At 48.9% G+C, this 27934-nt stretch overlaps 1 protein-coding gene and 1 long non-coding RNA gene across 2 annotated transcripts in view; one reads left to right on the top strand and one right to left on the bottom strand.

The window, feature by feature from the left end:
* Positions 1 to 21650, top strand: part of LOC125706836 (guanine nucleotide-binding protein G(o) subunit alpha) — a 72163-nt gene extending 50513 nt beyond the window's left edge. Inside the window, exons 4-8 of the mRNA XM_048973677.1 lie at positions 9587 to 9747; positions 11499 to 11627; positions 12586 to 12715; positions 19631 to 19784; positions 21225 to 21650. Coding sequence (XP_048829634.1) covers positions 9587 to 9747; positions 11499 to 11627; positions 12586 to 12715; positions 19631 to 19784; positions 21225 to 21412 — 762 coding nt within the window. The 3' untranslated portion in view covers positions 21413 to 21650. The remainder of the gene's footprint in view (positions 1 to 9586; positions 9748 to 11498; positions 11628 to 12585; positions 12716 to 19630; positions 19785 to 21224) is intronic.
* Positions 21636 to 23581, bottom strand: LOC125706842 (uncharacterized). Its single transcript, XR_007382079.1, has 2 exons — positions 23401 to 23581; positions 21636 to 23270 (listed from the first exon to the last, which is right to left on the bottom strand). It is a non-coding gene; the product is annotated as an uncharacterized LOC125706842 (long non-coding RNA).
* Positions 23582 to 27934: the final 4353 nt, after the last annotated feature.

The following is a 27934-nucleotide window of genomic DNA, read 5'->3' as shown; positions in this document are numbered from 1 at the left end:
ACGGTGCTCGGAGTCTGACCAGTCAGCTCCGGAGATCAATGCCGAGCTCTGCTGCCAGACGTGTCTGAGTCACATGTGAACCAGTAGCGGGACCCTGGAGTGGGACGCGAGCCGATGTGACGTAAGAGCGGCTCGCTGGAAACGAAACGGCTGTGCCTGTCGTCACTGCGAAGCGTTTGGAGAGGGATTGCTGGGTTGCTATGGCGACGGGGGCTCTGCCTTTCCTGCTCTGACAGAAAGGTGGATTTAAACCTCCGGGATTCATTTGGAAGCCAGCCTGGAGTGTGGAGGGCCGGGAGGCATTGGGGGGGGGGGGGGATGGGCGCACAGTAACCTCATATTTATGTTTAGTTGCTAGATTTATTCATTTCTTGAGCTGTATGTCGTACTGCAGCCATGCAAGGTAGCACTATACTCAGGTGTCATCCAGCATGAAAGCCAGCAGCCCACGGCTCACGCAGATCCCCGCGCTCTCTGCTGCTACGTTAGCATTAGGCTACATGCCCCCTGATAATGCAGTGCTTAGTCGGCGTTGCTTGGCACGGAGTATCACACGCACGGATCAGTCGAGGGGTCCGTTTCCATGGCGCAGCGGTGCGGCCGATCCAAGCCCGGGAACGTGTTTGTTTAGCTTGGGCATTAACGGGTCCATTCAGGCCGCAGAATGAGCCTGATTGTTCCAGCGCGAGCCGGCCCCGCGCCCGGCTTTGTGCCAGTCACTCACGCCTTTTCGTCCCAGCTAAGGGCACTTTATTCCCTCCTGGGCTCCGTTTCCTTTCATTTTTCCATACGCTGCGTTCTGCTGCTAAGGAACGGCCGGTCGCCATGGCGACAGTGCGCTGTTGATGCTCGCCGGGTTTGCGGACAGCTTGTGTGATCGCAGGGGCCCTCGATATGCCTCCCTTTTGTGTTTTGTGTTTTTTTCTGTTTTGCTATTTTCGTGTGTGCTGCGCCGGTCCGCTCTGCCACCACTCTCTCAGCGACACCCTGATTGGGTTTATGACGGGGAGGGGGCTGTCTGCACGTATGCGAGTCCTCATGCATGCGCCCTGTTAGCGCTTCTACGCCAGCACGATGGCGATAGTGGTAGGCGGAGCCTGCCGGTGACGCGTGTGTGTGACGTCTCCGTCTTTTGCCTGTTGCTGGGCACCGGAGCGCTGTCTCTGTCCGCCAGCAGCACAGCGCGGCCAGTGAGCTGTGGGAAAACGCTTCGTCAGCCCTTGGTCAGTAGCGGCAGTGCGGCCCAGTACTTCTGTATCCAAATCCCCGTGGAGAAGCTCTCGCATAAAAGCCTGCCTTCTCATTTTAAGGCAAATGCCTTGATTTGTTTCACCTTGGCTGCCAGTGTGAGTTAAGGTGGCAGCTACTGACATGAAAACATCTGCGCCGATTTGTGTGTTCATGCCGTTGCCCCCCGATCGCCGCCATGTGTATGAGTGAGTTGTCGCGGTAACTCCAGGTCCCGCTGCTGACGTTGGGCCTTCTTTCCCAACCCTCCCACTCCCTCCTCTCTGGATTCCTTACTTCTCGTGTTGTCGTCACACACGAGGCTGCGGCTTCCTCCCGATGATCTGTCAGGTACGCTGGAGTGCCGTCACAGCCTCGGTAGATGCTGGGCATCCATGTGAGGCTACGTCACCTGAAACTGGAGAGATGGGTCCCACCACATCATTCTCAGTGACTAAGTTCATTGCGTTTTCCATGCATTTTCATTAAAGCACAACTGGAAGGATGAGTTTTGACTCCTGCGAACGTTTAGCTGTTCACTTTGAGGCGTTGTTCGTTTCAGAGGTTCCCATCTGACAATATTCCCAAAATCTTCACTGTTTTTTAATTGCCAGTCTGTATCGTCTCACCGACGCTGTTAAATAATTCCCTTGGCGCCAGTCATTTTTTTCCAAAACACATTTACATTACAGGTGGTTTCTATGGCAACTCCCTCCTGTTGCAAGGTGTAAGCGCAGGTATAAAGTGACTTCATAAACAGTAATACTCCTTTTCATCTTTCTCCTTTAAGGAAAAGATTCTAGCTGGGGGGGCATCTTAGAGCAGGCCACCTTGTCACAGAATGCCCCCCCCCCCATCTAACTCTGGCTGGGAAAATGCTACATGCACCAAACTTGCACCAGTTACTCATATTTACCCCTTATTTATGCTGAAGATTTTGATCCAATCCATTTTCTTAGCTGCTTGTCCTATGCAGGGTTGCAAGGGACTGGAGCTTATCCTCGGGTTGCCAAATTGTCCGTAGGTGTGAATGTGTGTCTGATTGGTGTATGTACCCTGCCATGAGTTGGCTCCCCAACCTGGGTTATTCCCAAACCTTGCCCCCATAGTTTCTGGAATCTAATTTCACGCACATAACCCCCCCCCCCCCATTTGGCCCTGTATCAAGTACCACGTATTTCTCCTGTATTTTCAAGTATCAAGTATTTTCTCCTGTTTGTTTTCCTAACCCAGTCAAGTCCTCCCACCAGTGCCATCCATTTAGCCGGGGCCACTAACCCAGTCATGCCAGGGTGGCGTGGTGCATGGCACCCATGGGCCCTGTGTGGTGCCCCCACCCACACCCATGTCCCTTCTGCCTGGCTGGGCAGACTCCTGGTGCCTAATTGCTGTGCAGGGCCCTGTTGGGGCCTGTCTTGCCTCCCCAGTGCTGATTCTGTTTGTTTTTCACCACCTGCTCTTGATGTGATCGCCAGCCCCCCGGGGGCTCCTCGTAGCACCTGTCTGCGGCTTGCCAGGATGCCCCTGGGGGGTGGGGAGCATAGATTTGGGGGTATAAAAAAACAACCCATGAAAGGAAAGGGGGTGGGTATTTTTCCAGCATGCCAGAGCGGGGAGGCTTTGGGAACAGCAGCTGGCTGTTCCACTCGCACCCCACCGCATCCATCTCCATGTTCACTGGTTCCGGCTGCCTGTCCGTTGCCCGGGGGGGGTGTGAGAGTGACTCCAAGCTCACTGCACCGACACCTATTAAAAGGTGGGGAGTATCTCATCAGCATCAGGGCCTTTGGTGCCACCCTCCGAGCGTCATACTGGGGGGTGGGGGGAGTGGGGACAGGGTGCGTCGGGGGGGGGGCATGATGGTGGGGGGTGCTAAAAATAAAGCAAGTGTGAAGACAGAGAGGCTGGCACTGAGCCAGCAGTGCTGTGCATACTTGAATAAAATGGCAGGCCTCCACAGACAGGCCAGATCCCGAAACCCGGGCCTGTGAAAGGAGGGAAAGACAGGAGGGAGGGAGAGAGGGAAGAAGGGAGGAAGGAATGAAGGGAAGCAAGAAGGGTTGGAGGGAGAGAGAGGGAGGGAGGAACAGAGGAAATAAGGAAGGCAGGGAGAATTAATTGTCTTTTAGTGCCCTCTTAGCCCAATCTCAGTGTGTATGCTTGTATGTGTGTGTGTGTGAGTGTGTGAGTGTGTGTGTGTGTGTGTGTGTGTGTGTGTGTGTGTGTGTGTGTGTGTGTGTGTGAGTGTGTGTGTGTGTGTGTGTGTGTGTGTGTGTGTGTGTGTGTGAGTGTGTGTGTGTGTGTGTGTGTGTGTGTGTGTGTGTGTGTGTGTGTGTGTGTGTGTGTGCTTCGCGGCGCGGGCAGGTGCCGCCCACACGGACTCGCTTCACCGTCAGAGAAATTGCTCCATTTCATCCCCTGTCACCTTCTTATATTCTGCATCTCTGTAATCATGTAATTGCAGGCCGGGATCACTTTTGTAATGACATACCACCCCCCCCCCCACCCCCCCGGTGACAGCGCCTGACCCACATCCTCCTTCACCTTCAGAACAGATCTGAAATGGACTGTAATATGACAGACATGTGGCTTTCACAGGGTGGGACTCGTGCAGCGTGTAACGGGAGATTAATACAAAATACTCATACAGTGTATAACAAGGCATAAATATGAAATACTCAGGCCAGAGTGAGGTGCCCCCCCCCCCCCAGTGGCCCCTCCAGAGTGGGTAAAAGCAGTGGCCCTCCTGCCCTCAGGCTGACGAGCGAGATGCCCCCCAACTCCAGGGTTGGCGAACGTGGTGCCCCTCCCAGGCCGCAGCGCGCGGGGGTGCGGTGGTCTCAAGCCCTCCCTGGTTCTCCTTGTGCCTCCCATGACCCCCCCTTAATGACTCGGCACCAAAGACGCACTTCGTTTAGTAGTCGATTTAATGGTGCCGTGCAGAGAGATGAGCTGAGCACTCTGAGCGGGCAGGGTGAAGTCGCCTGAGTTTATTGCACGATTTCTGGGGTGGGGGGGGGGGGGGGGGGGGAGCACGCTGGTTCTCACGCTGGGTGAGGAGCTCTCACAGTAGCCAGGCGGTGGTTTGCAGCAGGCCATCACGCTGGCCAGCTTGTGCCCTGGGGTGGTGCATAGCTGCCTGTATGTAAGCAATGCCCTCCAGCTTCCTGTGGGTAAAGCCATCTCCCTACTCCCATCCTTGGGCATCTATATTAAATTTAACACTAAAGTCCATCGCAGATTACATTATCCGAGTGGAGGTACGGGGGAGGCCGACAGCCCCAGTCCATCACTGTGCCCTGTGCGTGTGCGTGTGTTTCTGCTAACAGGCTGCTTCACACGTGCAGGATTCCTTGCACCGACCTCACGCTGTACCGAAACTGGCTGACATGTTTCATTATAAGCTGCTCGCTACATGTTACAGGCTGCCTACAGAGAGGACTCTCGCATGAGCGGAACAGGGGTTCACTTTTACAGAGGGTGGCAGGGGCTGGGAGAGCGAGGTGGTCAGACATGTATTTTCTGCAGTAAAATGGGAAAAAATAGACACCCCCCCCCAGCACTGGGTTTTTTCCTTCGTTTTATTACTCACTCCACTCCCCTGTGACCCTTTCTGACCTGGTCTTTCTTAATCGTATTCATTCTGACTTGTTTTCCTGACTTCGCTGCAGCGACCATGATACCTTTCCAGGTCAGATCAGCACCTCTGTGACACGTTCGGTGTTTCGAGGCGGCTGTTGCTTTGTCAGCTGAGAAGGTGCCCGCTTTCAGTGGACCCCACAAGTGGCGAAGAAGCGGCACATTAGCCGATAGGAAGCTCCTCCATTGCAGGTAGGGTGTGGCCCCCCCCCCCATTACTGCCAGCTAAGAGGACGCATCCCTGTGATCAATCTAAATCAGGAACCGAATCCCTGTGCTCAGTGGCTAACGGCAATTAGCGTGCAACTGGAGCGTCCGGCAGGAAAGCACAATAACAGTTAATATTTCATCAGATCAATAATTCATTGGCCTCGATGGGAGGGAGGAACAGGGATGGCAGAAGGGAGAGACAAAACGAGAGAGAGAGAGAGAGAACAAAAAAGAAGGTCTAACTACGAGCACATTCCCCAGGAAGGGCCTGGTAACCATAGCAACCAGATCCAGCAGTCATGTGGTGTAGCAGATAGGAGAGGGGGCGAGAGAGAAGGAGTGACCTGCGAAAGAGGCACAGGGAAAGAAGATGATGAAGTGACAGAGTGGGGGGGAAGAAGGAAGACAGGGAGACGGTGATTTCAATCAGATTTAATTATTGCTAAAAACTAAGGATAAGATGTCATGACACAACAGAGCTCTTAGCGAAGGCGTACAGACCAAAAGAGAGGGAAAGGGCTCGTCTGATGGAGCATGGGCAGAAATCGGGGGTGGGGGTGGCACAGAGCGAGCTGTGTGTGTCTGCTAGAGATGGATTTCCTCCATGTCAGCCTTATAGCTCCTAGGGGTGATTTCATCACACTGTTCCTAGGGGGCAGGAAGGATGGAGTTCCCTGTGCTTTTCAACCAGTAGTACCAGGAAGGGTGTGGCTCCTTGTATGCTTGCTATGCTCTCCAGGGAGCAGAACCAGGAACCAGGAAGGGTGGAGCTCCCCATCTGCTGGCTCTGTTCTTTATGGAGCAGAACCAGGAACCAGAAAGGGTGGGACTCCCTGTCTACTTCCTGTGTTCTCCATGGAGAAGAACCAGGAACCAAGAAGGGTGGGGTTTCTTGTCTATTTGCTGTGTTCTCCATGGAGAAGAACCAGGAACCAAGAAGGGTGGGGTTTCTTGTCTACTTGCTGTGTTCTCCATGGAGCGAGCCAGGAAGCAGGAAGTGTGGGGCTCCCTGTCACCCATCAGGGAGAACAGGGATGCAATTATTTCTTCAGTTTAACCTGATAGCTTAATTTCTGACCAAAATCAAAACTATAAGAAAAATCCAGGTGTTAGTGTGGGTGAGTTGTTCTCATCCAAGAACCCAGTCAGGCATGTTTTTTTTTCTTGCGGAACAGAGAGCAGCACTCGCTGTGTGTTACTGCCGCAGTATTTCAGTTTCAGGCATCTTCTGCTCCCCCCCGGTGGGAGGACAATAGATAGGGGTTTTGTCTCCAGGATACACTTCCCCTTTTGGAGGGTAGAACTGAGACACTGTCATCAAGAGCTCCGGCCAGCGGGATGGGAAGAGATCCTAGTCGCTCTCTTTCAGCTGTGACGTTTTCAGTTACTGGGCTTCAGTCTGGTCACCCAGTGTGGAACATAGGAAATGAATGAGTGTGCAAAGTTCATGTTTGCTCATCTACCCTTACCTCTTCTCCTGTGCTTTATTAGAGGTAGTAGGGAAGAGCATGCAAGAGTTGCTTGGCAGAGGAGGGCCCTTACTGACACTGACGATAATTGATAATCTTCTCATTTTTGTTGGAGCGGGAGATTGTCACTGGAAATTCTGCAGTACAGGGTGACTGGAAAAAGAACTACAAGTTAACAATTCCAGGCTTGGTGTTTGAAGCCCTCTGTGAGTGGACTTTGCATGTTCTCCCCATGTCCTTGTGGGATTCTACAGTCCAAAAGCATTGCCCTGTGGCAAGTGGGTGTCTCAGATTTTCACTTAGCATGTATGTATCTTCCCTGGCGTCCCTACCAGCTCTGTCCTTCCTGGAATAGGCTCCAGGTTCACCACGACCCCGCCCTGGTCCATCGATTACGCAAGATGGATGGATAGATCTTCGTGAAATGTCGCATGCAGCTAGATTATAATAAAACAACGTAAAACACGGTGCCTCCGTAGCCTGGGTGTAATGGTGATTTTCCACAGCAGTCTGTACGAATCAGTCATATTGCAGTGTTACTCAGAGAGCCTCCATCACCACCACTCTCCTGATTGTTACCACAATCTGCCGCCCACTTCAGCTGGTCGAGGTGTCCCCATCTATCACGCGGCGGTCACGGCCGTCAGAGCATCGATTTGCCGGGACCACACAGATTACCGAGACATAGAGACCGTCAGTGCTCGCGTGACGGTCTGCCACCTAAATGCCACAAGGTCAGGTTTAGGAGACAACGCCCAGAGCTCCTATACTATGCTTCTGTACTTTTTGGGGTAGAAACGCATCTTGTAACGTTTTTAATGAGTTCCAGATTTAGGGGATTAATTGAATGTACGCCGTCTTTCTCCGGTTATAACGGCGGCATTTTGTGTTCTGTAGGTGTGCAGAGGGAGCTGAAAATAAAACACCTGAATGCTAACATTTACTATTGATAAAATTTTTACTGTATTGTCACTAATACCATATAAATATCTTAAATTACTTTAGATATATAAATGTTTACTAGAGATGCTTAATAGCGTAACATTTCGGTAAAATGCGATGACAGCCAGCCTGCTTGGTCTTGATTCGTCTCGTCCTTTATCTATAAGGGGGAATTAACTTTAGTTAACAGCTGATTCCTGTAGAAAACCTCGTCTGAATGCCGATTTGGAAGCCTTGACAAACCACTTTTGTGTTGCACACTCAGATTAAATTGATCTTTATTGGAATAATACTGGTGTTTTACTATAGAAATGAGCACAGTTAACAGTACAGGAGAGAGATTTACCCACATGGTGGTGAGAATAAGGTGCGGAGTGCAGGTCCCCACAATCCAACACCTTGTTTCATATTTCCAGTTGTTTAAAATATGTGATTTGTCACCTTTCATGAACATTCAGCTATTACTCCAACTGTGTCTACGTTGTTCTGCTGCTGTAACTTATGTTACCTGTGTTAAAGCCTGTATGCTTTCAGTACTGGGACTGTTTAAAGACTCTTAGAACTAAATGTTCTAAAATGTCACTAAAAGTTGTTTTTAGATTCTTCAGTTAATTTGTTAACATTGACGACAGTTCCCATCAACACGCACTAGGTGGTGACAATGTGCTGCATTTTGAGGGTGTTTTGCATGTCTGTGATAGTCAGGGGGCAAAGGAAAGCTTGTTTTACATGTTAGTCAGCAAGTGGAGGGACACTGGTATGTTAATATGCCCTTCAGTCCAGCAGGGGGCACCGTGACTGGTGCTGCCTGAGCAGTGAATGGGGAGATGCCCCCTGGCATGAACGTCAGGAAGAATATCAGCATAATACAATAACATGAATATACATATTAATATAAATGTTTGGGAAATGCTCTGTGGATGGGGCAGCATGCAGTGTGGGGGCGTCACTGTGTGTGGCCAGGGCCATGCGTGCAGTGACCCTTTCTGGGCATGGGTCCAGTGAAACCATGAGCTGTTCAGATTTATGCAGTTCAAGGGGGGGGGGGGCAGTCATGCTATAAATGAAGGGGGCTGATCGTGACTCCGCTGTTTCCATCAAGGGTGGGTGCTCTGTGACTTACTGTAAAATTAAAAATAACAGCATTAAAAGTATAGAGTTTTTTTTTTTTTTTTTTTTTGTATGCAAGATCCTTTCAGTTGCATTGTGCAGTTTAATTAGTGACCGCAGTGCCTTTGATTAAAACAGAGAGGCGCTCAGGACGTCTCCTGAGCGGCCAGCTCTCGAGCGTGCAAACAGGCCGCAGGTGCGGTTACATGCTGATAAACGCAGAGGCGACAGAGGGCCTCTTTAAGGGGGGTGCCGCCGCCTTTACAGCACCGACCGCGCTTGGGGAGGGGGGCACGGATGAGGGAGTGTCCGCCTGCCTGGATCCGCGTCTCCGTGGGGCCGCTTCCCGCGGAGCCCTGCTGTTCGCCTAAGGTGACACTGAGGACTTTCTCACTGTCCGTCTGCCTCTCACTGCCACTGTACAGTTTTCTGTGGTTTCCCAGTGGTTGTGTTTTGTCATCTTGCTTCACTGATCGTACCGACCCTCTGTTTTTCCTGACCCCCCCCCCCCCATTGTCAAACTGTCTGCTGAATAAAAGCAGATATATGCGCGTGCGAGAGTGTGTTTGTGTGTGCAGACAGGCCTTGCACCATCTTTGCATGACTCTCCAGCATTCGCATTATCATCTGTTCCCCCTCTTTCACCCGACTCCTACTCGCCCGAACTCAGATTGTCTCTCCATCGCACTCATCCTCGGCCCAGTGTTGTGTGCAGAAAATAACAGGTAGTTTAGAACAACCGCATTGCAATGCGCACTTAAGTGTCTTCAATGCAAGCAAAACGGTTTCTGTGCCTGTGATTTGCATGAGTTGTGAGTGAGGGCTCGAGAGCTCCCTCTGCTGTGCGTGCGGGTGAGTAGCTGCTGAGTTTGTGAGCACAGGAAGTGCTTGTCCACCACTGTGTTGAGTATGGCGTGTTAGGTATGGTTTGCTGGGTCACGTCCTCCTTCACAGCCCTAACGGTATCTTCCCCCTCCTCCGACCGGCAGGCTGACGCCAAGATGGTGTGTGACGTGGTGAGTCGCATGGAAGACACGGAGCCCTACTCCCCCGAACTGCTCTCCGCCATGATGCGCCTCTGGGCCGACTCCGGTATCCAGGAGTGCTTCAGCCGCGCCCGCGAGTACCAGCTCAACGACTCCGCTCAATAGTGAGTACTGGGCACGCCCCCTGCGGGCTGCGTAAGGTTTACATGGCAGGGTGTGTCTGACGGATTCGCGTGTGCAGATATGTGTCTGTCCGTATGAGTGTTGATGCTCAGGGCTGGAGCTGTCAGTGCAGTTACTGGGATATGAGATCTCACCCCCCCTGAACAAAGTGACTGGTTTGTTTGCATTAGCCAGTAAATGCACTGGGTGGCTGCTGCCGCATGCAGGCCACTGCTTTGGGTCGACCGAGACTCCCAGGCAGCCCACATTCACACAGAGCCGCCCACGCGCTGATCCCCTTCTGTCAGAGCACCTCCCCAGTGACGGGAGAGGGGAGCAGTGGGACACGGAAGGTGAAACCCATGTGAAGGTGTCAAAGGTCAAAGGTGACACGACAGAACTGAAACGTCAGCAAGCCCTAAAAAGACAGGCTCTGCTTCGGACTCCCAAACTCGGCTCGGCCAGGCTCTTCAGCGCCCCCATCTGGAAAGCAGCTTCCACAGACAGGGGGCTCCAGTGAGCTTGCCTCAGCCTTTAATAGCACACTTTGTAATTGTTGAAGCCAAGCTGGGGGGGGAGGCAAAAAGCAGATTGTTTGCAGTGCTCTCTGGTCCTTCTTCCCCACTGTTCATGCCAGATTTGGGGGCACAAATAAAGAAGCGTGTCCCTGTTTTCAGAGGAGACCCGAATAATTGCAAGCCTTGGTAGTTTTCATTGTGCATGACAAGGCAATGCTGAGCATTCTGGGAAAAGACACAATGCGCCGTTTCCGTGCATCGTCGGCAGGCGAGGAGCGTCCCCCCGACTTCTCAGAAACCCGGGACCTCATTAGAAGGGGTGGCACGGGTGCGTCGGCAGATGTGCGTCGGCATGGCTGGGAGGCTGCAGTGTCGCCTCACTCCTCCAGGGCTTGGGGTTTGAATCCCACCTCCCACCAGCATGAGTGCAGTGTGCACGTTCTCGCCATTTCATCAGGGCTTCCCCGGGGAACGCTGCTTTCCTTCTGCAGTCCAAAGACATGCATCTGACATCTCTGCACTATCCACAGTGTATCACTGTGTCTGCGTACCCGGCGATGGGCTGACCTCCTGTCCAGGATGTACCCCTCCCTTGTGCACTGTGCTTCCTGGGAAAGGCCCCAGCACCCACAATCCTAACCAGGATTAGCAGGTGGATGATGTATGATCTTGCTTTTCCCTTTGGGGTGGACAGCCTGCACAGACTGGGGGGGGCATGGTACTTCCTTTACTGAGGTCGTTTTGCCTTCCTGGCGCGCAGATGGGCGTGACATTGACGTTTTCGTGGGATGACTGCAAGTAAGGTCACGCTTTAGTTGTTCAAGTTAAAAACATCAGATCCCATTTGTTAGTGTTTGCGCATATTTTAATGCAGACATCTGCGCACGTTACCGTTTTACCACTTTTAGTTCTGTCAGGGGTACATGTCAGTTTGTACGTGTTTCAAGCTGCAGGTCCAGCATTGGTTGGTGGAGACAGTGGCTTGTACCTCAGTGCTGTCTAAGCCATGCTAGTGCGGCATTCATTTCATTCGGCTGCTGCTTTCCTTTTCATGGATAATTTCCTGCCGGTCCGATATCTTCCCTTCCCTGTCTGGAACGTGAGATCAGAAAATCCCTTAATGCTTCCCCTAGCCGACGTGAACAAAGAACATTAGGGTAATTCTCTCATCTTGACCTAATCTTTTTTTCTTTTCTTCTCACTCTTTCCCTCTATTTTTATCTTCCGCTCCCCAGCTACCTAGACAGTCTAGACCGGATCGGCGCCGCAGACTACCAGCCCACAGAACAGGACATCCTCAGGACCCGAGTCAAGACCACGGGCATCGTAGAAACTCATTTCACCTTCAAGAATCTGCACTTCAGGTAGGACTCAGGCCTCCGCTGCCCCCTCCCACTCCCACCACAGCCTTTGAGGTTCTGAGTGAGTTCCAGATGTTAGCCCAGACTTCCGTGGGGGATGTAGGCAGGGGCCTAATGGTCCAGGAAGGACCCCTCGCGTTCATATATCAGGCCGCCGCTCACTGCACTAATGGATTTCCGCCATCTGGGCCCAAACGTGGCAGGTCACCCCCCCCCAATTCCCAGAAAGTGAGAGAATGGCTGTGTTCCACGGATTTCACATCCGCGATATCCGGCACTGTGTCCAGGTTGCCAGACTTCCAAACTAAAACTGAGCCTGGAAGGAGAGTAGCCATTTCCTTCGTGACTCTAAGACCCCAAGATCGACATCCCGTCTGCGGGGGCACCCCAGCACGGGCCAGGCTGACACACTGTGATGTTAGCTGCTGATGCTGAGGAGCTGCGGCACAAGTCATTGACAGTCCCCAGAAAAACAAAAAAAACCAGCCGTTGGACTCTAGAGCAGAGATCTATCCTCTAATGAACTAAACCTGAATTATTCTGTCGCATTAACGGCTGGATCTGTAGGCCCCTTTGGGAGAAAGAGTGAGTTTAATGTGTGTCATTATAAGTTAATATGTGAGCTTAATTATCAACTAAAGAGAAAATTGCAGTTTGAAAAGTTTGGAAAGTATTCAGACATGTTATGTTTGTGAATATAAGGCAGTAGGATGACTGAGAGAGTTAGAGTTTAAACTGTGAACTTTAAATGTAGATCATAGTTAGATAATGAGAGCAGAATTGGATTAAGATACATAAGGAGACCATTAAATCATCCTGCTTCAATTTAGCTGTTGTTTTTAATGATACATTTTGACTCAGGTGGTCAGTTTTAATATTTGGAGCCAGTTAGTCATTTTATTGAGCTGACATTTCCGACGCTGGTGGAGGAAAGCGTGAATCCAATACCGTGTGCCTTCAGGCTGTTTGATGTCGGAGGTCAGAGGTCAGAGAGGAAGAAGTGGATCCACTGCTTCGAGGACGTGACAGCCATCATCTTCTGCGTGGCCCTGAGTGGCTATGACCAAGTGCTGCATGAAGATGAGACCACGGTGAGTTATCCCCAGAGGCTGCCCACGTGAGGTATGGGTGCTGTGACCAAAGGGTGGGGGTAGGGGGCGCTATGGCGCACGGTACGGAAAAAGGCCAGGGACCGAAGATGAGGGAGAGATTCCTGCAGCAAACTCGGGTAACACAGTGCCGACACACTCGCAGTGCATATAACACAGAAAGATGCCGGTAAATATGTGGGGCTTGTGTCACAGAAAGGTGTACAGCTGCACATCAAGACACACAGACATGCGCGTGTGCTGCATGTGCACCATCGCAGTCTGCCTCTATGGCTCTCGTTTGCCGGATGTCCTCCTGTGGCAGTTCAAAGTACAGCTCTCTGAAATCACCGGATATCAAGACGACAACTGGGGGTGCGTTATAATAATCAGCGTGAGCGCAGACGCAGACTGCGTTAGGATGGCGTGGGGCCGCGTGCCCGTGACGACGACCCCCCCAGAGACGGCTCCAAGTGTCCTGGAAGAACCCAGAAAGTTGGCCCGGCATGTCCCCGTTTGCTCATATCAGGAGACGCGATACATCATTATCTGCTTCCCATTTTTAATTTCTCATTTTGAGTTCCTTGTTATGAATCTGCACAGAGAAGCAGCAGGAATTAGTAAAGAAACCGGGTAGCGTGAGAGCTGGTAGATGAAAATATCATGACTGGGGGACAATTTGTGTTTGAGAAATGAAGCCGTAATCTTCCTGAGATGTACGGCACTCTCTGAAGGGCTGTACGGATTATGACCTCGTTTACATTTGGATTTTTTAATTTTAGAAACATTCATAATGTCAGATAAGCATTCTGCCAAACAGTGACACACACCCTGGTTCCTGACACCACCCTGCCTGTTAGGCTGTGTCCCAGGGGTGTGCAGACTCCCGGCATCTTGACAGACTGGTGTCCTTTTTAGCAAAACCTACTGCATACCTGCCCTTCACACAATGTTACTGAGCGGTTTTTATAAACCCTTAAGTTGTGTCTAAACCACAGTGAGGGTCCATTTACCATTATCAGAGTGAGGTTCCATTTGCTGTTAGCAGAGTGAGGGTCCAGTTTGAAGGTCTATTTGCTGTTAGCAGAGTGAAGGTCCAGCTCTGTTTGGCATCATCATCGGCTGTCTCTGTTGATGATCGCTGAATCACCGGCTCTGCACCCAGTACCTTTCTGCTGCTGATGCCATCTCCTGGGGCTTCACTGCTGAGCTGCTCTGAGGACCTACAGTAGCTTCCTGTTTGGTCGGCATTTAGCAGACATGTGCAGTTCAGATTCCTCCAGTCCTCTCAGTATTAGAATTAACTGCATGTCCGGCCGTATACTTCAGACGAAATTGATGGAATCAGTGTCGTTTCGGCAGCACAATGTTGTATGACGTGAAATCACTGCAGTGATCACTGTTCAGTGCATCCCAGAGACGAACCATTTCATTTGCTCTGATCCCAACCACTGTCCAACTGGCTGACATAAATGTGAAGCCGCAGCGTTGGACAGCAAGACCATTGTAAATTAATATGTGTATTTGTATATTTCTATTAAGAGTGAATGTCACATTTGTGTGATGTTGGTCGTGTTTCGTCTGCTCTTAGCCATCAGTGTTGTTTAAGTTGTTGGCTTCCTTGCCTGTGGTGTTTCTAATATTAAACCAATATTAGCTGTTAATAAAGGGACCAGCTTCTTTTCTTAAAAGGGCTGACATCTCTGTTATTAAAACGACTCACACACTCACCACAATACATTTATTTGCAGTCTGTGTGTAGGTCTGCACCCTCTGGGGTTGTGACCTGATGCAGAACGAACGAGGTGAACGCATTGTTTGGAATGTGCGAAAGATTGTCCTCGCCACTGCGTGTGATTTTGTTTGGTCCGGATGTCATTTGAAGTATTCAGCCACCGTAAGTGGCTTATTAAAGGCCTTAGAAGCAAGTATTTGTCATTAAAACACAGGAGAAATACCTCAGTGTTAATCAGTCTAAAGTACATTGCATGTTCTGTTCAAGTCACTGCTATTTGGACTTAGAATGGCAGCTGTACACCATACCCATGGACTGGCATTTGCAATAAGGCAATGTAGGGAACAAGCAGTACAACCTATACACTGGCACTGATGGTCTAGGTCATTCTGGGGGGGGGGGGCAAACTTTCAGTGGTGGAGAGTCAGCAATGCCTTGAAAGGTGTGTCTCCTACTGTAGAGTATTTCCCAAAAAAATAGGTTTTCCTGCTGCTGGGAGTTGTAGTTTCATAAGGTGAGGAGAGTGTGTACATGTGCAGTGCGGCCTTCTTTGCTAACCGTGACGTCGCGTGTGGATCTGCATGCGGGCCTGCTTGGGGGTTCCACTGTAAGGCCGTGAAAAGCATTACTATGGTGACGGATTCCTTTTGGGCTCCTCCCTTTTGCCTGCGTGTGATTGGTTTCAACTTACCTGCTCTTGACTCTCTTTGGGCGGTCCATGGAAAGGGTGGGCGGAGCCACATACTGTATGCATCTCAATCCACTCAAGCCCCGCCTCCACTCCAAGCCGCAGAGCCTCACTGCACACTCATCCTTCACTTTCAGTTATAACCAGTCATTACTGTCCATTTAAACACCCGACTCCAGGGCCATCAAATACCCACGCAGGTGTAAAACAGCAATCGATAAGTTATTTCCGCTGTGAAACATGATAGCTTTTATGGTTACTGCCAGGATTTTTGTATCTTTGTGATAGTATTTTGAATGTATTCAGGGGCCCCTGTAAAGTGCTAGGCCCTCCCCCATCTGCCACGATGCCCCTGCCCCTACTGCACACTCTGATTTCACCCCTAAGAATTCTCACCCTGCCCTAGAAACCTTCCCTCTTCTTCCTTACCTTCCCAAGTGCTTTTTAATTGAAACTGGCCATTCCTCCCGGCTCTTCTCCCTGTATAACTACCTCCTTTGCATGGATGCACTTGGCGTCTGTGACCGCTGGGTGCCATAACATTAAGGCCAAAGGAGTCACCGCAGTGACAGGGGGGGTTACCATCTCACCTGAGGCATGAAGATCCCCCCCCCCCACCCGATTTCACCCTGTTCTGTCATTACACAGCAGATTTATATCACGTACCTCCTGCCAGGCCATGTAATCTTGAGTTAGGCCCAGTCGCTCTCTCTAGCACTGTTAACCAGGACCTCTAAAAAAACAAAAATATGGCATCTGGGTAAACAACAGATGTCTGATACACTTTCAAGGTTGCTGGCTTGTCTTACAGTTTGGCTCAAAATCGCAGCACTTCTCTAAGTCCTGCGCTGGGGTTGTTTTTGTAAACATGAGCTTCGGACTTGCCCTGGGCTTTCCGATCCTCATTAGTCAATCCCTTTCGGATTAGCGGTTGCAGCTGGGAGTGTGAGGTGACCGGGTGCTCTCTGTACACAGAAGCCTGTGCATCCGACCAGGAAATAGCTCGATGGTATCCGTGACAGTCAGTGGGTTAGAGTATCCACAGACTGCGTCTCTGCCTGTCAGGAGAATGTTGGCGCTGAGAGCCCCTTCTGGATGCGTGTCCTCCAGGGCACGTGGGTAATTCATCTGGCCAGTGGAGGGAGCCAGTGGGCTGTGCAGAGTTCGCCATTCGCATGGCCTTCCTCTGGAGGGGGTTCATTTTCTCAGTTAACCACGAATAACAAAGATACTGGAAGTTGTCCGGCCCATGAAACAGTGAGTTTGGCCCTAATCCGGCATAAACCAGCAGCACCTGTAATCTAGGTAGATCATTCACTGCAGACCTGGGCGTCATGAATCCCAGTGATTGTGATGAAGGTCTGCAGCCACCTCTGTGTCTTAAAGGCCGTTTTGGTCGCTGATCATTATAACCAACACACTCTAGGAGTGCAGATGGAATGTTTTCAGTGCTCAGCCGTATCATGACAGGATGCCTGGTTTCAGTCTCCTCTTCTGCTCTTTCTTCACCCTTTTGACGTTTTTCTTTATCCCCCTGTTCTCCGTCTTTTACCCGCTTTGATCCTCTTCTCATATCTTATCTGGCAGACCTTTCATCTCGCTCTTTCTTGCGACTTTAATCTCTCCCTCTGTCTCCAGCTCCTGCTTATCTGCTCTTCCTTCCACCTTATCTCCTGCAGGGAGCTTTCTCCCCACGTGCCCTCATGTGGCTGTTGGGATATGTATGCTCGCCCGTTCTTGGATCTGGCCCTTCAGCGACGTGGCTAGAAAAAGTAGCACTCGAATTACAACGTGCAAACCGATAGCCGATTCTTTTTTACGTGCCGGGAGCGACTGGCACAATACAGAAGAGCACCTTATGAAACGTGCTTCCTCTAACGAGCGCAGCAGGTCAGAACATGAACCGATCACACAGAGTGTGTTGGTTCCCGTCCCAGGTGATACGCTGGTGTACGTTTCCCTCAAGAATCACTCCAGCTGCAAAAATAGGTGAAATGGTTCAGCTACACAGCAAAACACAGCATCGGCCTGGGTGTCGTTAATGATGTCGCTGTGTAGGCGCTGAGGACGGAGCCTGACCCACAGCGTGGGCACGCAAGCTGGGACCTGCTTCCCCCTGACTCCGCGGCCTGGCCTCCCGCCACAGCAGATGTTTCCCAGAAGGCAGTTCTGACCCTGCTGCCGGTCACGTCCAGCAGAACCAGGCCCCCCCTTGGCAGGACACCACAGAGAGCCAGTCACCAAGCCTTAGATTGGGACCATGTCACCTGCAAATAGCCCCCCCCCCCCCCCCCCCCCCGGAGCGCTACACCGTGCAAGTTTCAGGGGCACCATCGTCCCTCATGGTCACAACGCGCTGCGATCTCACAACCCTCGCAATCTCACAACCCTCGCGATCTCACAACCCTCGCAATCTCACAACCCTCGCGGGCTCACGACCCTCGCGATCTCACAACCCTCGCGATCTCACAACCCTCGCAATCTCACAACCCTCGCGGGCTCACGACCCTCGCGGGCTCACGACCCTCGCGGGCTCACGACCCTCGCGATCTCACAACCCTCGCGATCTCACAACCCTCTCGGGCTCACGACCCTCGCGATCTCACAACCCTCGCGATCTCACAACCCTCGCGATCTCACAACCCTCGCGGGCTCACAACCCTCGCGATCTCACAACCCTCGCGATCTCACAACCCTCGCGATCTCACAACCCTCGTGGGCTCACAACCCTCGCGATCTCACAACCCTCGCGATCTCACAACCCTCGCGATCTCACAACCCTCGCGATCTCACAACCCTCGCGATCTCACAACCCTCGCGGGCTCACAACCCTCGCGATCTCACAACCCTCGCGATCTCACAACCCTCGCGATCTCACAACCCTCGCGGGCTCGCACTCCCCCCCAGCAATGCGACACTGGTCCCTATGAGCAGCCAAGCTCCTGACTCTCCGGCTGCCTCATTTCTGCTGAGCGCGGCCCTAAGCTGTGACACAGGGGAGGGCAGGGGAGGGGACAGGCCCCAGGGCTGATGGGTAATTTCCTTTAATTACCTGCAAAAGCAGAGTAGCGATTCTTATGCTGGACTCAGCGCTGACGTGGCTGTTAGCCCTCTTGTGGCCTCCTGTGTCCCCCCCCCCTCCCCGCTCGTCATCTTTGGCATTGTGGCTGCAGCTCACACCAGCAGGTGGCGACGTTGCTTGCTTGTTTGAACGGCAAAACTGGCAGACATCAAAACGTGTGGCCGTGCAGGACACAGGAACTGCAATAGATTTTCACCGGGTGCAGCGTGAGGAAGGCAGTTGTTAATGGGGCTGCTGGTCTTATATAGAGGCTTTCGAGTGATGGATGGATGGATGGATGGATGACAGACATGAGAGAGCCTCACATTTCAGAGCAGCTGGTTCAGCCGTGCAGTGTTTATAAAAAATAAACAGAGTAAAGGGCAGTCTGTGCATGTGTGCCCAGTTCTAGAATGTTCTTTCTTGCTACCCACACACACACACACACCACACACACACACACACACACCACACACACACACACACACACACACACACACACACACACACACTTCCTGAGGCGCTGTGGCTGGTGGAAAAGTGAAATGTTTCCGGCCCCCTAAGGCACCATCGCAGTGTCACTGATGATTTCATTCTTTGCAGGTCACCTTACTTTACTTTATAATGTATTTTTAAAGCAGAAATATCTTTAATATTTTGCAGGCCAGTTTTAGTGTTTTTTATAGTATCCTGCTGAATTAATGAAAAGGGTGTGTGGATAGATATACATGTGAAGCCAGACTGCGGCATCCAGCCAGTACCCTGCTGTGTGCAGGGCCCACATGCTCTCCTTTGGGGTGGGGGGTACCTCTGAGGTGGGTCACTGGGTAGGAGCTCAGGGGCTGCGGAGGAGCTGGAACAAGGGCGATTATAGGATTTTTTTACGGTGGAGGACACAAGAAGACCCATAATTTATACAGACGTGCCAGTCTTATCCTGTACCTATGGAGGTCGTTCATTTTTACAGTGCATCTTTGTTCATTCTTATCAGACAACTGACCACAGCAGTCCCCTGTTCGCCGTTGTAATCCCAGCTAGCTTTTTGGGGCCTTTTTTATGGGTGGAACCATTATATACTGCAGACATAAGCCACACCTCTGTCACAGACAACTGGGCTTTCATTGGATGAACTCATGTGACTGACATAATGAGCCCCACCCCTTAAGAGAGTCATCAGGCTACACTTCACTGTTGCAGCCCTTTGCTCCCTGAACCTTCACTGTCCTGTCTGACCAGAGCTTGACCTGACTAATGCCTTTGTCTGGGACCTGTGCCAGTCTCTCTCTGGGATTTAACCAGTTCTACTTTATTTTTAATTTCTGGTGCTAACCTTTCCCCTCTCTCTTCATCTTCTCTCTTTCTCCCGCTGTCTCTCTCTCTCTCTCGCTCTCTCTCTCTCCCTCCGTTTCCTTCTGTTTTTTTCCTCCACTACAGAACCGCATGCACGAGTCTCTTATGCTCTTCGATTCCATCTGTAACAACAAATTCTTCATTGACACGTCCATCATTCTCTTCCTCAACAAGAAAGACCTGTTTGGTGAAAAGATCAAGAAGTCTCCCCTGAGCATCTGCTTTCCCGAGTACACAGGTAAGTGAGCCCGCTGCCTGTCGGCACCCCCGTATGGAAACCGCCACGGGGCACCAAGGCGGGGGGGCCACCCACAGCGGCTTCCATCTTTCCATCCCTGGTGAAAATGCAAACGTACTCAGGAAGGCTTTGAAGAATGTTCCGGAAGGGGGTGCTTTGCACTGGGCTGCTTCCTACTGCAGCTGAGGGACACACAATCATCCAGCTTTCCTCTGCTCCTCCACCCGGACTGCCAAGGAGCAGATTGAGAGGATGTTCCCTGATTGGCTAGTCTAGCCAGTGCATTATGGGTAGTGAGCAGGAGGTTGTGCATTAGTGGACATGGCCGGGGGGAGGCATGGCTAAGGCAGGACGGACTGGAGTCCAGGCCACCCATGTTCCCAGCGATGATGGGGTGCCGCATCGGGGGGTGGGGGGGGGCAGCCCAATTCAGTCAGCTTTGTGTCCCAGCACAAAAATTACTTTTTATGTTTATGTCCTGCTACATTGCACATCACATTTAAATATATTTTCACTTTTAATTGCACTGAAATATTTACATGTGTACTGGCTGCGTTAAAATGATTTATGCCGCATTTTTTGTTTATATGACATATCATATCATGGCTATATATTTAATGCAGCACAATTATGAGAAAGGTTTTTAGATTAAAAAGGTTTCAAGATAATTTGATATTTTATATCTGCATTTAGGTATTTTGACGTGTCGCACTGTAATAATGGTTTTTGTGACCTTGCCATGCTAAACACTCCTGCGGGTTGGGGTGAGCTGATGTGCCTTTATATGGGCTTCCTGGTTACGGAGCTCTGCTGATGAATCTCTATGTACGTAAACCTGGGGCCAAGGGCAGAGCAGCCACCAGGGGGCCCCGCCATTGCATCAGCCTGTCCCAATAGGAAGGGAGATGACAAATGACAACTAGATTAATCACATTGTTCTGACGGCCCCTAAGAGGGTGGGGGCCGTCCTGCCTTGAATACTCAAAGTGCATTTTATTCTTTAAATGACAGGCAGCTCCCTGCCTCATAATGACACTAATGCAGCCTGCTGTTGTCAGGACATTTAAGATGCTTTCCGGACCTTTCCGTGTAACGTGGTCTGAGCAGACGATCGGGTCTTGGGCATCACCGGCGCACTCAGGGCTCGCCGACAGTCACATGACACCTTTACTCCCCATAGCCGAAACGATATACTATAAGCATAGAAAAAGTGAAACATTTATGAAAGGTATTTAATGATATTGGCAGTCATATTAATTATGTGAAACTGAATATTCAGTCAGATACGTTTTTTAGATGCGTCACTCTGGGTGGCGTGCAATCCAGTCATTCATACTGCGCATGAGCAGAGAGCAGAATCTCTCCCACGGAAACACACCTTAACCCCCCCTCCCTTCGCTCTTTACCTCCTCCTCTGTCCTTCCCTCTTTCCCTCCCCAGGCCCCAACACCTACGAGGATGCGGCCGCTTACATCCAAGCACAGTTCGAGAGCAAGAACCGCTCGCCCAACAAGGAGATCTACTGTCACATGACGTGCGCCACAGACACAGGCAACATCCAGGTGGTGTTCGACGCCGTCACCGACATCATCATCGCCAACAACCTGCGAGGCTGCGGCTTGTACTGACCACCCCCCCCGCTCCCTCGCGCAACTTGTTTGGTTATGATTATTATTGAAAATGCAAGTTGGTAAATAATAATGATAATTTTAAGAAAGGCATACATATATAAATATATATATATAATAATGTTTTTAGTTTATCTCAAAGAGCTGCCAACAGAACAGATGTCTTATGGAAACCCAGCCCGTATAGTTTTAGGACAGCTTAGGTTTTTGGTCTTACCTGTGCCCCCCCCCCCCCCCCCCCCCCACTTGCAGTGTCTTCTTATTTTAACAAAACAGACATTTTATTTTACATAAAGGAAATGTGTCTTCTTTTGTGTCTTTTTTTTTTTTTTTAATGTTTACTTGTTAATTGTATGTATATTTATTTTATGAGTATCAATGAGGGGACTAACCTGGGCACCTTTTGCCTGAAAATATTAGGTGATTTCGATAATGGTAAAATGAGAATTACAACTATGGAGTCGGTCACAATGGCTTCGGTGTCAATGGTAGATGTAAAGACTTACAGTAGCAAATTCAGTTGAAGTCCTGGGTTTATGATGTATCGCTTACTTTGGTCCGTGGGAATGGGGTTATACGGTAATCCTGTCTGTTCTGTTCAGCTATTTGATGTTTTAGGGATGACAAAAACTAAGAAAAAAAGTGTTTTTTTTTATCATTATTATTATTATTATTATTTGAGGACACACACAGGATTGCAGCATATCAGCTTGTTCGATTTTTAACTCGTGGATGGAAATCCTCCCAAGGGGCAGGTCTGTCACTCAGGCACGCCAGCGCTGTCATTGGCTGCGTGCGTTTGGAGGCGGGACCACAGCACTCTGCACCACCCCAGCTGTGTTACAAGGCCTCTTAGCCAAGTAAATTTCTCTAAGTGTCATATCAGTGCCGACCTTCTGAAAGGGGGGTTTGGGATTAGCGCTAGAAACACTAGGTTACAATAACAAGAACCTATTAATATTATTGTGCAAGAAGCGTATACTTTTAATTGTCATTAATTTATGAATTAATTTATTTATCCTTGGACCCGCCCCACCTTTACCCTCCCCCCAACCCTCGGCTTCCTACCTCCCATCATGCACCATTTCTCGTTGACTTCCTGTTTTTAGACTACAGGCTGGGCTATGGCGTCTCCTGCAACTGACCCTGTCACTAATAGCATGACCTTTGGCCTTTGTATAAAGAAATAAACAGATAAATACTTCAAGTAGAAGACGAGAAAAATGAAAAAAAAAAAAAAAAATTACACAAAAAAATAGAAAATACAAAACTGCATAAAAAGAGGAAAAAAAAAAACATGTGGTGGGGTAGAGGGAAGGTTGGGTGACAGCTGTCAAGACCAGGAACAGTGATGCTTTGAAGACCACCGTCACTGGTCTGTGTGTGTCTTTAGAATACTATAAACCTTTACACGTTGAACAAAAAATAATAATCAAGAAAAACAATAGCAATCACAATTACATAAAACCAACAGTACAATTGAATGATATTTCCTGTGCTTTGTAGCTGACAACATTTCATCCCCCCTCCCTTTCTTTAAAAAGCACTCCAAGGGTCCCTCCAATACAATCCGGATTGTTCTCACTGATTTAACTCATATCCGATGTGTAATGAACTAAACCGACCCCTTCGCCTGACTGCCCAGCATCCCAGCGCCTCTGCTCCGGGGTCGTCACGGTGACGGGCCCGCGGCCCGACGCTGACGGGTGTCGACGCGGCTGTGTAGATAGGTTGCTCATCTTCCGTTTCTGGGAATCGTTCTTTAACACCTTCCAAGTCTGCATCGAAAAGCACAGCGTTCACTCACCTGTAGATTTGGGAGGATAATCTCTCTCAGCTCCCGCTTCTCCTTCTTGCTCTGGAAAAAAAAGAAAGATAAATAAATGAAAGAATACTGTGTGTTATTACGTATTCCGGTTAGCCTTTCTGTTCCCACCCATTTACTTTTCGTTTTATTCCAGTGAATGCTTTTTGTGCTACCCCCCTACCTTTTTAGTGAATGGTTGTTCTTTCATGTGGGATGTTTGTGCTGAAAAAAAAAAAAACAATCGAATGTAGTGTTTACATTAAAAGCCACAGTTTTCATGACTACTACACGAAGCATGTCGACTTTTGATTGCCTTCTGGTGCCGTTGCTGGGCTGATCCTTCGCTAGAGTGTGTGGGCGACCCGCTCACACATTAATAACCGCAGATGCCCCGTTAAGGTCAGGGAGCTGCATGAGGTATGCACCAATGGGTGTCCACGTCCCCCCCCCCCCCCCCCGCCTACTGGCTTGCTTTCCAATCCACACCCACGCTGCCTCATTTACCGTAAAAAAAAATACATTTGATCCAAAATACAGGTTTCTTCATCATTTTATGCAAAATGGTAGTTCTGTAGTGTAATATTTTGTATATTCCTTGTAATGATTAGGGACCCTTTCATTTACGCTGTCTGTGAATGACCATCATGTAACATGTATGAATATCAGGAGTTTTGCTCTCGGAAAGAAACACATGAAATGTAAGTAGCAGCTGAAACGCTTCTGTGTCCAAGTATATTTTTCTTAGAAGTTTAACAGAATTTATGTACAGTTTGCAAAGATGTTTTTTTTTCTCTGTCATGGGCCGGTTCACGCCAGTGTGTTGCTATAATGTTTCAGGTCTCACGTACCACACTGCCGCCCTGGTGAGTCCTCATGTGTCTCTTACTGGGTTTTTTAAAGTTACTGGCGCTTTGGTTGGTGAGTGAAACCATTTTCTGTTATAGCAAGGAAAAGGGAGAGGCCTCGCAAAAGATTATGAGGACTGAGGTAGGCTCTGCTGAAAAGGGCCCATCTGCCCCCTGCTGGTGAAAGACACAAACAGCGACTGACCTCCCTCTGAGGGCTCTGCTCCATTTCACCTTGCGATTAAGCACAAACAATAAGTTTAGTGAAGCACAATTTTTTTTTTCGTTTAGTTCACGTGGTGCTTGTAAACATTTATCCTATGTGTTCTCGAAAATAAAAGAGATTGAATATTGTTTTGAGTTATTTAGTTAATTACATAAGAGTCAATCAGTGCACCGGACGGGTCGGTGAGACATGGACACACCTTTCGACGGGACGCAGGTTCTAACAATAAAACTGAATTATACCTGACTGAAGACGGAGATGGGCAGCTTCCACAGTTCCCTCTTCCCGGGAGACAAGCACAACTTCTAAAAAGCAAAACCGGACTTTGAAGAAAAAGTAATGAATGAGAGCCAGTGAACCGTAATGAACCGGTTTATTAATGCTGCTACCGATGTGTGAATCAGCTGCAGCGAAGGCGATCCGCAGACGGCAAATGCAGCGGACGAGTCAGAGGCGCAATAATGCGCACTTCGGAATTGATTTGTTACATAAATCGTTTCCAATAGGCATGAATTTACACCAAGCAATCGTTATAAACATCGAATAAGGTAAACGCTCTCTGGATATTTTATGAAAATCATGTCCAGTGTGTGTCATTGCAAATTTATTTTGACGGTAGATCAACTGTGCTAATTGTCGCCAGTTTACCTTCTGATACAGTTAATTCTCTTGACTGACTTTTTACATATAATAATTAGTTGCAAAGGATTACAGAACCTGCTCCTTCTGCACATAACGTGTATATTATCGAATGATTACGTAACTCCACCCTTAATTTTAATGCAAGGGTTAAAGACACATCAACAGATGATTGCATAGTTTTCCAAAGTAAACGATGCAAGCAGAGTCAGCGCATCATTATGGAAGGTTTGGATGGGGATGCTTGCCATGTCATCGATAGCGAATATTTACTTTTAGGGGCTGCACGGTCACCGTCTACTTCCAAACTCCAATGTCTGAATCCCACTCACACTGTGATGGATTGAGTTTGCATGCTCTTCCCGCAAGGAAATGCATTTAACCCAACCGGCGTCCTTGAATTACCAGTGATGGGAAAACATGGAAACCGGCGAACACACGGATTCTTCAATAAATAAAAGCTCAAACGTCGCATCCGCGAGTCAGGAGGTATGTGAGTCAGCTACGTTTGAACGTTTCATTAATTAGGTCATTGAATAAGATTAATGACACGCTTCTGCTCCAATAGGTCGTCTTTAGAGAGTATATCCAAATACATATATATAAAAATCTATTTTGATGGTTGTCTCTGCACGGTACCCAAAAGGAAACGTGAAATAAGAGCATTCAGTGTCTAGGTTAAATACCCCCACCGCGCCCTGCCAGTGCCTGTCATCATACGCCGCGCTATTTTTTGCCCGTTAGTGCCGTCTGGCTGTAGCCTGGAAACCAATGAGTGAGAGCATCCACAGAATTACTCCCGTTTAATGTATAAATTAAATTATATGTGAAGAAACATAGTTTCTGAAGATTTTATTTTTTAAAGCTCTATTTTAAATATTCAAAACAGGCCTAGTAAATAAATGCCTTATTTACAGTATTACGAAACGATGTGAAGCTAAATTTTTTGCTCGGAAGAAAAATGCGTTCAAAAACTGATTTAATACTTTATTAATTTAGTTATATTTAAACTTGTGTTTTTTTTTTGTATCTGTGGGTGACAGCTCGAATTGTGTCACTGTTTTAAATTCACTTTGGCATGAAATGCTGCAGTCATTTAAACCCCGATGGGAACCATGCTAGTCTCTGAACTTCATGAGGTGTCCAAGAGCGCAGTGATTTATTGGACAACACTGTTGTCAATCAGTGCGTCGTGTCGCCCCGCCGGTGACAGAGGCCTCCCCGCTCTGAGGATCCCCCTTCTCCCGCATCTGCAGCAGACAGTGGCAGAGTGCCACGTAATACTGAAGCTATTATCGGGGTTAAAAATGGATTGTGTCTTGTGATCCTCAGGGTGTTATTATCACGTGTGAGGGGTGGGAGGGGAATGTGGCTATTTGAAGCTCACGTTAAACATGTTTAGGAGTACACATGACTTTGTCCTGCAGGAGTTATTGACCAGACAACACCTTCACGGTTGCTATAGATATGAACTTGAGGGCCCTATGTCACCCCCTCCCTCTCCAGTGCAGAACTTCACATTTAAATGAAGGACATTTGGTTTGTTTGTAGCAGAGTGACACTAAATATGACATATAGCTAAAATGTAATATCACAGGAATGAGGACAAATCGTTGAGAACAATTTGTTAAATGGCATTTGTTACATCTGTTACAATTTACAAAGCCATATTCACATTTGACAGCATTTTTACCGATTAATAAATACACCTATCCATACACCTGTCCATCCATCTGCAAATCACATCCTTTAGGACTTAAGATGATTCCAGGTGCCGTAAGAAATGATTGGATAGGTCTGGTTTGGGGACCTGATATGACATGCTTACGCGGGGCCCAGGATCCCCACGCAACGTGCTTACGCGGGGCCCAAGATCCCCAAGACCTTCTGAAAGGGGGGTTTGGGATTAGCGCTAGAAACACTAGGTTACAATAACAAGAACCTATTAATATTATTGTGCAAGAAGCGTATACTTTTAATTGTCATTAATTTATGAATTAATTTATTTATCCTTGGACCCGCCCCACCTTTACCCTCCCCCCAACCCTCGGCTTCCTACCTCCCATCATGCACCATTTCTCGTTGACTTCCTGTTTTTAGACTACAGGCTGGGCTATGGCGTCTCCTGCAACTGACCCTGTCACTAATAGCATGACCTTTGGCCTTTGTATAAAGAAATAAACAGATAAATACTTCAAGTAGAAGACGAGAAAAATGAAAAAAAAAAAAAAAATTACACAAAAAAATAGAAAATACAAAACTGCATAAAAAGAGGAAAAAAAAAAACATGTGGTGGGGTAGAGGGAAGGTTGGGTGACAGCTGTCAAGACCAGGAACAGTGATGCTTTGAAGACCACCGTCACTGGTCTGTGTGTGTCTTTAGAATACTATAAACCTTTACACGTTGAACAAAAAATAATAATCAAGAAAAACAATAGCAATCACAATTACATAAAACCAACAGTACAATTGAATGATATTTCCTGTGCTTTGTAGCTGACAACATTTCATCCCCCCTCCCTTTCTTTAAAAAGCACTCCAAGGGTCCCTCCAATACAATCCGGATTGTTCTCACTGATTTAACTCATATCCGATGTGTAATGAACTAAACCGACCCCTTCGCCTGACTGCCCAGCATCCCAGCGCCTCTGCTCCGGGGTCGTCACGGTGACGGGCCCGCGGCCCGACGCTGACGGGTGTCGACGCGGCTGTGTAGATAGGTTGCTCATCTTCCGTTTCTGGGAATCGTTCTTTAACACCTTCCAAGTCTGCATCGAAAAGCACAGCGTTCACTCACCTGTAGATTTGGGAGGATAATCTCTCTCAGCTCCCGCTTCTCCTTCTTGCTCTGGAAAAAAAAGAAAGATAAATAAATGAAAGAATACTGTGTGTTATTACGTATTCCGGTTAGCCTTTCTGTTCCCCACCCATTTACTTTTCGTTTTATTCCAGTGAATGCTTTTTGTGCTACCCCCCTACCTTTTTAGTGAATGGTTGTTCTTTCA

The sequence above is a fragment of the Brienomyrus brachyistius genome, chromosome 13 (assembly GCF_023856365.1).
Source record: "Brienomyrus brachyistius isolate T26 chromosome 13, BBRACH_0.4, whole genome shotgun sequence".
NCBI classification, from domain to species: Eukaryota; Metazoa; Chordata; class Actinopteri; order Osteoglossiformes; family Mormyridae; genus Brienomyrus; species Brienomyrus brachyistius.
The sequence above is the reverse complement of the archived record's forward strand: the minus strand, read 5'-3'. Positions and strand labels throughout refer to the sequence as shown.